This window comes from Panthera pardus, unplaced genomic scaffold (genome assembly GCF_024362965.1).
Source record: "Panthera pardus isolate Hobbes unplaced genomic scaffold, ASM2436296v1 HiC_scaffold_21, whole genome shotgun sequence".
Classification (NCBI taxonomy): domain Eukaryota; kingdom Metazoa; phylum Chordata; class Mammalia; order Carnivora; family Felidae; genus Panthera; species Panthera pardus.
In genome coordinates, this window is record NW_026526777.1 from 36,683,724 (window position 1) to 36,694,377 (window position 10,654).

The window sequence follows — 10,654 nt, forward strand, 5'->3', positions numbered from 1 at the left end:
TGATAGCTCATACACAATTCAGCAACTCAATTAACTCCTCTCCCATTAGGAAGGATTGATTTCTTCTCTGGGATAGGGATTTGTGCTGATTCAGCTGCTGAGTGTGTCCGCATAGTTAAATAAAAGCTCTTAACATTCTCCTCCCACTCAGAGGGCCCAGTGGAAGAGAGCATGATTAGGGGAGCCCACTGCTCGGTCCTCCATGCAGCCTGTCCTCCTGCCCCTAGGGAGTTGAAGGATTGCAGACCACCGTCATTTCAAAAGTGAATTGTTCTTCTTGCATCTGCATCTTTTGTTTGAATACCTTAGGGCGTATATAACCTAGCAGCAGAAAACTGCAAGTCTGTGATTCGGTAATGTTCCAGTGTTATCTTAAAAAATTTTTTTTTCATTTTTGAAAAATTTTTTACAACTTTGAGACTGAGAAATCATCTGTTCACAGTAAAATACCATTTAAGGTCTTTTTCCGTTGTATATACCCTTGAAAACATTCCCATAATCAAGATGCAAAACGTTTTCATCATCCCCAAAGATTCCTAGTGCTCCCTTTGTAATCTGTCCCTCCCTCTGTCCTAGCCCCTGGCAACCACTAAGGAGCTTTTTGTTACTCCAAATCAATTTTCGTTTTACATAAATGGAATAATACGGTATGTATTATTTTGTCAATGGCTTCTTTCAGCATAGAATTGTCTATTGTGGTAAATTATGTATAACATAAAATTCAGCATTTTAGCCGTTTTTAAGTGAACAGTTCACCAGTATCAAGCACATTCACGTTGCTGTGCAGCCATCACCGCTGTCTGTCTCCAGAACTGTCTTAATCTTGCAAAACGGAAGCTCTTGCACCGTGAAACAATAACTCCAATAAGTCCCCTAGTTCCTAGCCACTTCCATTCTACTTTTGGTCTCTAGGAATCTGAATCCTCTAGGTCCCTCGTGTATAGTATTTGTCCTTTCGTGTCTGGCTTATTTCATTTAGCATAATGTCTTCAGGGTTCATCCATGTTGTAGCCTATGACAGGGTTTCCTTGTTAAGGCTAACATTCCACTATATGTACAGACAACATCTTGTTTATTCGTCTGTGAGGGGACACTTGGGTTGTTTCCACCTTTTGGTTATTGTACGTAATGCTAGTGTGAACACGGGTGCACAAATCTCTCTTCTGGTTCTTTGAATTCTCTTGGGTATGTATGTGATAATTCTGTGTTTAATTTTTTTTAATGTTTTTATTTATTTTTGAGACAGAGAAAGAGCATGAGCAGGGGAGGGGCAGAGAGAGAGGGAGACCCAGAATCCGAAGCAGGCTCCAGGCTCCGAGCTGTCAGTGCAGAGCTTGATGCGGGGCTCGAACCCGTGAACCACAAGATCATGACCTGAGCTGAAGTCAGACGCTTAACTGACTGAGCCACCCAGGCGCCCCTCTGTGTTTAATTTTTGAGGAACCTCCCTACTGTTTTCCACGGTGGCTGCAATCATTTTACAACGTTACCTTTTAAACAAAGGTGTTCATTAGACTTCTTGTTCTGATTATCCCATCACTTTCCAGAAAACCAATCTGATATATTCTTTGACTTGTCACGGCCCTGTGTGATGATGGTCTTTTCCTTCACTGTTCTGAGCCTTGGCCTTTCCAGTCTTTTCAGACTGATGTAATTGCTCAGAAAATTGCTCAGCCATAATAACCTCAAATAAAATTACACTGCTTGCTTTCTTTTAGCTATAGACATTTCCCTCTGTGTCCTACCTATTCTCATTAGATGTAGTTATTATACAACTCACCAGTGTCCTATTAACAATATCATGATACAACCACCTCCATCCTATTAACTCCATCTATTATACCATCTACATTGATCTTCTTAATTGAATCTGTTGTGCTGTATATCCTACTTATGTGCATTATCTGTCAAGTAATATGCCCTATTAACTATATTACCCAATCTTTTGCAACTGTCGTCTGGCTTGCTGGATTCCTGTTTGTGATATGTCCAGTGCTGCTTAGGTGTCCTCTGTTAAAACTGTTCAGCTGTTTCGATCTTCACAGGTCCAGGTATCAAAAGCCGACTGGGACATATCACTGAGTCTGGGAGCTTAGCCATGAATATGCTGAGTGTGCAGGGGGCTTGGCCTTAAAGTATTGTCTTAAGAAGGATCTTTTCCTTTGACTAATGTCATACTTCCCACCAGGCTTTATGAGCTACATTAATGGGACGTGTGCGCGTGTGTGGGTCTGTATGTCTGTGTGCACATGCGCAGGGTTGGGGATGTGGGGGTATGGGAGTTGACCGGACGCTATAGATCGGAAATCCTGGTGAGAAAGGAGACCCTGGAAGGAGAACACAGAGTGGGGAAAGGCCAGGGGTAGTGAGCGCTGCAGGGTGAGGTCTGTGTTCATTTGGCAGGAAAGAACCCTTGTTGACACCATCTTTTTTGTTAACGGATGACAAGCCTGGATGACTGCATCATAGCAAACCTCGAACGTTGCCAGAATGCCAGCCCATCGCAGTGTCTTATTCTGTGATCATCTGAGCCCTGATAAAGAGGCGGCTCTTCCCTAAGCAGCCCCCCACACTTGGATCACATTAGTGCTTCGTTAGCAGCTGCCACAGTCAAAGACCCTGTGCCTACAGGCACCGCACAGAGGGTGATGTTGATGTCTGATGTCTAGGAGAGGACCAGAAACACAGAAAATGCTCATGAAACGCTGCTTGAAGGCTGTGGAAGGGTGACTTGTGGAATCTGTCTTTTCCTTACCATCACATATCTTGCTCCTGAGGTCAGGAAAAGGTAAGAGGTCTTTGGCTGCCATCCAGTATACACTGGGGTTACTATCTGTAGGAGCACTCATGTTAAAAAGGCCAGAAAGCTATGTATTCGTAACTGCTTCATACACTGTACATGTAGACTTCTCAGGTGGTTCTGTAGTAATTCTTTGCATTTTTGAAACGCTTTTTATTTATCTTTTAAATGTTTATTTTGAGAGAGAGGGAGAGAGCACGCACAAGCGTGTGCACATGTGATCGGGGGAGAAAGAGAGAGAGAGGGCGAGAGAGGATCCCGAGCGGGCTCCACGTTGTCAGTGTAGGTCCTGATGTGGGGCTTGATCCCACAAACCTCGAAATCATGACCTGAGCTGAAATCAAGAGTCTGATGCTTAACTAGCTGACCCACCCAGGTGCCCCTTGAAACACTTTTTAAAAGCACTGTCAAATCTGTGATCTTATTTTATTTCATGTGCTTCTGTTTATCTTTGATTTCCCATTGTGTAGATGGAGAAACGGAAGCCCTCCTAGGGTCTCATAGGAGAGTCAGGATTACAAGTCTCCTAACTGCTGTCTGCCTGCCTCTGCAAATGACATACAATTAATGGTAGAGGGAATTTTCACGGCCCAGCTGTGGTCCACACTGAACACGTGTACGCCTCACTTCTGGGCAGCGTTAGGGCTGTTCTTCCTTCCAGTTCTATGTGCTGGCCAGAAGCTTTCACGGGGATGTGAAAGCTTTGTAGCCATGGGGCTGGACACAGCTGTCCAATGTCTCAGGCCCAGCTTTGTGTAAGTAAAACATCCCCATTCTCCCACCTCCATAGCCAGCCTCTGGGTTCTGTGTTTACCAAACACCTGCCAATGTGTCACCCTAAACACAGCTGAAGTCTGGGACTGCTTTCTGTGCCCAAAGCCCCCTCCCCGATTTCTGCTCCCTGAGCCCACTGAGGAGCAGATGTTGACAGGACTCCTGGCATCTGTGTCTGGGCCACAGAGGTAAGAGATCAGAGGGCCTCCAGGCAGGATGGGTCCACTTTGAAGTTTGAAAACATACTTGGCTCTACTGGGCTGAATAGTGGCCCCCAAATTCATGTCCATCTGGAACTTCAGAATGTGACTTCATTTCGGAAATAGGGGTTTTGCTGATGTAACTAGTTGAGTGTCTTGAGAAGAAGTCATCCTGGATTTAGAGTGGGCCCTAAATCCAATGACCGGCTTCCTTATAAGAATAGAGGACACAGAGGTACATAGGAAAGAAGGACACGTGAAGACAGAGACAGAGATTGAAGGTATGTTGCCATAAGCCAAGGAATGTCTGGCATCATCGAAAGCTAGAAGAGGTAAGGGAGCAGTTTCCCTTAGAACCTTTAGAGAGAGATGGCCTGCAATACCTTGATTTCAGACTTTTAGCATCTAGAAGTGTGAGAGAATGAATTTCTGTTGTTTGAAGCCACTAAGTTTGTGGTCGTTTGTTCCAGCAGCCACAGGAAACAAATACACTGGCTGAGTAGCAGACAGTAGGTAGGACTGTAGGGCTGGTCCTAGAGCCAGGCTTTTGTGAGTCCTCTGCTCCCCTCGCTTGTCTTGCCTTGAGGGCCTAGGAGAATTCTGGTGCCAAGCTAGTCTAAGGAGGCAAGTTTGAAATGAGTTCAGAGGAAGACCGGAGCTGGGCTTCTCTGTTGTCACCCGAATTTTGGTGGAGAAAGACTTCTGCGCCCTCTCTCCAGCATTATTGCCACCTTTCCTTAGTGCCCACCATAGGCCAGGCACCATGTGGGCCTTTACATCATTTCACACATTCCTCCCTTATGTCTTAAGTCAACTCGGGGCATTATAACAAAATACCATGGACTGGGTGGTTTAAACAAGAGACTTTATTTCTCATAGTTCCAGAGACTGGAGAAGTCCAAGATCAAGGTGCCAGCTGATTTGGTTCCTGGAGAAGACCATCTTCTTGACTTCTATATAGTCACCTTCTAACTGTGCCATTATATGGCAGAGAGAGAGAGAGAAGCCAAGCTCTTGGTGTCTCTACTTTTTTTTTTTTAATTTTTTGTTAACGTTTATTTATTTTTGAGACAGAGAGAGACAGAGCATGAACGGGGGAGGGTCAGAGAGAGAGGGAGACACAGAATCTGAAACAGGCCCCGGGCTCTGAGCTGTCAGCACAGAGCCTGACACGGGGCTCGAACTCAGACAGTGAGATCATGACCCGAGTTGAAGTCGGACGCTCAATCGACTGAGCCACCCAGGCGCCCAGGCTTGGTGTCTCTTCTTATAAGGGCACTAATCCCATCATGGCCCCACCCTCATGATCTGACCTCAACCCATTTACCTCCCAAAAGCCCCACCTCCAAATACACGCTGGGAGTTAGGGCTTCAACATATGAATTGGCAGGGGGATGCAATCAAGTCCATGGCATCTTATAAAGACTCTTAATAAAGTTGCTCTATCCTTTTAGTTTTACATTTGAGACTCATTAAGTGGCTCAAGGTCACACAGATGGCAAGTAACAGAGCCAAGATTTGAACTGATGTTTAATTTTACTTCAGAGTTTACACATTTAACCACTATGCTATATTAATTGAACTTTTATTAATACTAATAAGCAGCTGACTGTTGACATGGTAGGAAGAGAGCCTGTAGAGTAGCAAGACCATCTGGGGCTCCCCCCTGCAGCCTCCCTACTTCTGTCCTTACCCTGCCTGCCCCTCCCCAAGCAGGAGCCACAAACCCATGATCCATGTTTCTGGGGTGGCCTGTGATACACTTCTGGCAGTCTCTCCGGCAGCTTATCTCTGTCCCTTTCCATCTAACAAACTCTTGCTCACCCCACACGGCCCAGTTGAAATGTGCTCTGTATACATCATTATCTAGCACACAGTACATGGCTCGTAAATCCCAGTAGTGTGTGTGTCTCTTTCCTGAGCTGGAGTGGGATCACCTATTTTGGCATCTGGTACCTTCCATAGCACCTCTGGATCTCCAGAGCACCCAAGAAATGTTTGAGCAAGTGAAACATGTAGAAGGCATGGAGATAATTAAGTGACAAGTACTCAGCAGAAAGGGCTGTTAATTGAGGAGGAGGAGGGAAAGGAGGAGAAGAAGAGGAAAGAAAAGAACATCAGATATTCTAAGACAAGTACTTATAGAAGGAACCACTAAAAGCTTTGAGTTTTGAAAGCAAATGTTTAATTTAGGCTCTCCCTTCTGTGTGCTTACAGATGGCACTCAATTCAATATGACGGCCAATCTATATTTTGAGATTTACTGTGGGTCTTGTGGACTTTTCTCCTTTTTTGATTATTAAATACTTTAGTTTTCTAAATAGGTATTCTTTAAAAGCTTGTCCTATTTCTAAATATAATTCCCATTTGAGATAGTGCACTCTTCATTTTATGCTGACCCCGGTGGGAATGTAGGGTTCGGGTTGTTGGCGTTCCAGTTAGAGCACACTTTCTGGGAGGTGTGTGTCTAAATGTGTCAACCGAGGCCCGTGTTTCTTGAGTTGCCTTCCCCAAAGGGGGAGAGTTTGCACCCGTGGGAGGTCCCACCCCAGGCGTTTCTAACTGCTCTTCCATTTCTGCCCTCCCCCTGCAGGCTGGCCGTACGTGACACTCTCTGTCCTGGGATTCCTGTACTGCTACTCCCATGTGGGCATTGCCTGGTCCCAGACATACTTGGTGGACTAAAGCTGCCCTGGCCCATGCCAGCCCTTACCGCTGGCCTCCGAGCAAATGGTGCTTCACCCTGACCTCGCACACCAGATAACCTCCGAGGGACCAGTGCTTGATCTGTTCATCTTTTGTTGAAGTTACCTCACTCCAAGACTGGAAGCTGGAGCTCTCATAGAAAATTGACAACCAGAGAGGCTTCTAACTTTGGGGAGCTCATCTCCCCCATCATTTTCCTGCTGAGTAAGCAGGGGTCCAGAGCAGGAGAATCTTGCTCAGCTGCACATGGTGACGTTGTGGTCTAGAACCCAGGCCCAGTGGCCCTTTGGGTTCTTTCTACTTTACCAAGAATTACATGCAATAGACGTTTCTCGATTAGAGCACAGAAATCCTGATAGTGATAAGGCCTGTTATCCACTGAGCATCCTTCTGAAACATTTTGGTAACATGTAAATGACCTCTTCCCCATGTCCTGCAGTATGGTCGCTAGAACCAGCACTGGGGTCTGAGTTTCACACTTCAGCTCCCCAGCATGGCGGGGACAATGTCATGTTTCTAGTTACCCAGTCAAAGAACATACAGCATGTCCTGTGGTTTCCCAGGGGTCAGTACAGAAGACCAGTTATTTAAACACTACCCAGGTGACTGACATTTGGATGCTTTGTGCCCTAGATTTACAGAGAAGTATAAATATGGCAGTTCCTCTAGCAGACAGTTAATCTTCATTTCCCAATATAGAAGCAGAATTAAGAAACCAGGAGATAAGTGTGTCCACAGACAGGTGCTATCTGGTAAGTGACAAAGGGTAAAGGATGGTCTTTTCTCCTCTCCATGCAAGTAAGCTCCAGCAGTCATCTTCCTACTCAGTGGTTTACACTCAGTAGTTCACATTGTTTTGTTTTGTTTCAAATAAAATGGAGCCTTTCCTATCACATTGATAATTTACATAGTTGTAGAACCATTTTGAATTAGTTTTTGAGGAAAATGCTTAAAACCGAAACACATAAGTCTCAATTATTCACTCTTTTGGAAAGTGATGACAGGCCACTGACCCAAGTGGTAGATAATTCTGAATATGTCTGTTTGCCTTTGGAGGTTTTGGTTCTTTGTTTTCTTTTGAGAGGGCAGGTGCTAAGTGGTAAAGAAGCTTTGAGGTTTCAAGACATAGTGTACCTCGTCATGGGCAAACTTAGTATATATCTCAAACACCTGAATTAAATTGTCATTGAATGAAAGGTTCCCTTGGACCTGGTCTGGCCACATATCTCGTATTTGTTGTCTACTGTGGTCCTTGTGTCCTGGCCATGGTTTGAACTCCACGAGATACTCCTAGACTGCAGGACCGGCCATCTTGCTGACATCCGTTCTTCCTAGCCCTTCTGCCTGGAAGAGCAGTTGTAGGGTGGATGGTGTGGAGTGGGCACACCCGGTGTTGGCTCCTTCAAGGAACAGACCCAGAGGGGCAGGCGGGCCGGTAGCAGTGGCCTCAGCAACCGACTTGGTAAGTGAGAAGGAGGCCCAGGCAGGTGGTTCCAAGGTGCTGGGAAGAGTGAGCACTCAAATGATTACAGTACGTCAGGGACCGATACTAGTTCAGGAACTGTGGTCAGCTGCAGGGAGTTTGGCTGAAGTTCACATGGAAGGAAAGGGCTGGCTAAGGAAACACAGGAATGTGAAGATGATTGTAGGCAAGTGTCTTAATGTACGTACGTGTGTAAACAATACAAAGAATTTTGAACGCTTCAGAGACACCATTGATGTAAAAACAAACAGGCTTATTCATTCACTCAACTGTATTAGAAGAATCGGTGAATATACTTGAAAGTAATAAGCCTGAATTTCTTTTAAACTATCACATGATTTGGAGTGGTTCTCAAGAATTAGTAAATTATTTGAGGCCCAGTTAACCAACATGTGGATTTTCTAGGACCATTGTTTTCTTACTTTAGCCTCTTGCTGTTCTCCAACTATAATATGAAAACAATAATAAGTCTCTCTTCATGCATGTGAAGTAAAATCTTGGAGTTACTTTAAATGAGACTCTTGAAGTATCTCTGAGAAGACAGAGCAGTTCCAGCTGAGGAGCGTGTGACATGTCACTTTCCACAGTCATCAGCCCTGGGCAACTTCAGGCATGGGGCTGGAAAGCAACTAGACGATGTCCCAAGGTAACTTCTAGCCCCAGGATCCTCTGACCTCAACCTAGCCCTGGGCAAGCCAGAGCGCTCCAAGCAGGATTGCCAAGATGATCCCCAAGGAGGCAAGCAAGACATCTGAAGGGCAGCCAACTCGTGGCCATCTTGACTAATTCGGGACTGTACAGGAAGACTTAAAGGTATTTTATTATTCCTTCAGATTAATTTGTTTGAAGTGACAGGAGAAAACCTTTTGTTCTATTGAAGACTGCAGGCATAGAAAGAAAATATATCATCTATACAATTATACAATGTTGTCTGTATTGGGAGGATAGTAATTTAGCGGGACAGGTGTTCCCCTTAAAAAAACTGAGACTGCTCACTTGCTTATTTAAAATAATAACATAATTGTAGACCAGTATAAGAAATTAATCGTAATGAGTTTGCTTTCTAACAAATGTACCAGAACATATACATCCAGTAGGACCAACTGTTGAGAAACCAGATCATCTTGATGGTGCTGGCCTTTCTCAGTGGGCATTGAGAAATCCGAGGCCCTTTTTCAGGGAAGTTATTTTGTTTTTTGTCTTGTTTTATTTTATGTTTATTATTTTGAGGGAGGGAGGGAGGGAGGGAGGGAGGGAGGGAGAGAGAGAGAGAGTGAGAGAGAGAGAGAGAGAGAGAGAATCCCAAGCAGGCTCCACACTGCCAGTGTGGAGCCTGATGCAGGGTTCGAACTCACAAACGTGAGAGCATGACCTGAGCCATTTTATTTTAAAACAAATCGACAGGGGCACCTGGGTGGCTCAGTCGTTTAAGCATCTGACTTCGGCTCAGGTCATGATCTCACAGTGAGAGAGAGAGCGTTGCATCAGGCTCTGGGCTGACAGTGTAGAGCCTGCTTGGGATTCTCTCTCTCCTTGTCTCTCTGCCCCTCCCCTGCTTGTGCTCTCTAAAAAATAAGTGAATAAACTTAAAACCAACAAAATCCCCCCTTTTTAATAGTTGAAACCCCTTTGGCACCCAGAATGTAGTATCTGTTACTTAGCTCTGTATTACTAGTCCTTTTGACTAATTATAAAAATCATATTCACAAAGAGATTTTTTTCACAATTGAAGATATATCAAGAACATACTGTTCAGTGCTTTATTACGTGAGATTCCTTTTTTTAGGTGAGATTTTCGAATGAATATCAAATCACTTGGAATTTTAAATACTATCACCTTTAATGTTTATTATGCTTTTCTGCAACATAATGAAATAATAGGTTGTAGGGAGGATGTCATTAAGAATGCCGTATTCATCCTGTGGCCTTATGAGAGCAAGCAGAGGCCCGAATATGGCTTGCAGACCACAGATTCCTCATCCTGAGTTAAATTCTGTCTACAAAAAGAAAAGTGCCCTTTTTGAAATGTGGTCCAGTAGTATTAAATAAGAACTCAGGTTGACAGTATTATGGAGAATCTTGCCATGAGCAGGAAGTCATACCTATTAAAACCAGAGCAGAAGTGAGGGCTGCTAGAGAAGACTCGTTGGTTTAGGGGCAAGCAGCCCTCGACCTTACTAGTTTCTGAGACCATCAATGAATTAAAGCACAGACCCTAACTCCCACTGTTGCTACGGAATCATTCCAAAAAGATTCGGTTATGTTTTTTACACTGTATTTGAAAAGGCAGGGAAGCCTTCATAAATCTTAAATTTCAATCCAAATTGTTTAAAAGTTCACCTCTCCTTGGGAGGCCACCTTCAGATAAGTGTTAAATCAATGTGTTGTACCACAGCTTTCCAGGACGCCAGGTTTTGAAGGCATCTCTGTACATCTGTATGGCAGACACAGCTCTATTTCTAGATCATACGGCAAAGCACCTTCACGACCATTCTCTCGCTGTGCTGTACTCAGACATACAGTCTTGGTGTCTCTAGAATTCTGAGTTCTCCAAAACCACACTGACAGGTGCTATCCAGATTAGAGCCTCTCAGACTCTTGAATACAAAGTACCATCCTTGCTCTGGCACCTTAGATCAGAACACCCAATTCAGTGCCTTAAAATTATAGAAGAAAAGGCAAAGGCAAGTA

The 10,654-nt window shown here is 44.4% G+C and overlaps 1 protein-coding gene across 6 annotated transcripts in view; it reads left to right on the forward strand.

Moving 5' to 3' along the window:
* The window catches only part of HHAT (hedgehog acyltransferase), a 324,958-nt gene extending 317,572 nt beyond the window's left edge, over positions 1-7,386 (forward strand). For all 6 annotated transcript variants that reach the window (XM_019429308.2, XM_019429317.2, XM_019429288.2 and 3 more), the window contains one exon: positions 6,368-7,386. In XM_019429308.2, coding sequence (XP_019284853.1) covers positions 6,368-6,459 — 92 coding nt within the window. In that variant the 3' untranslated portion in view covers positions 6,460-7,386. The remainder of the gene's footprint in view (positions 1-6,367) is intronic.
* Positions 7,387-10,654: the final 3,268 nt, after the last annotated feature.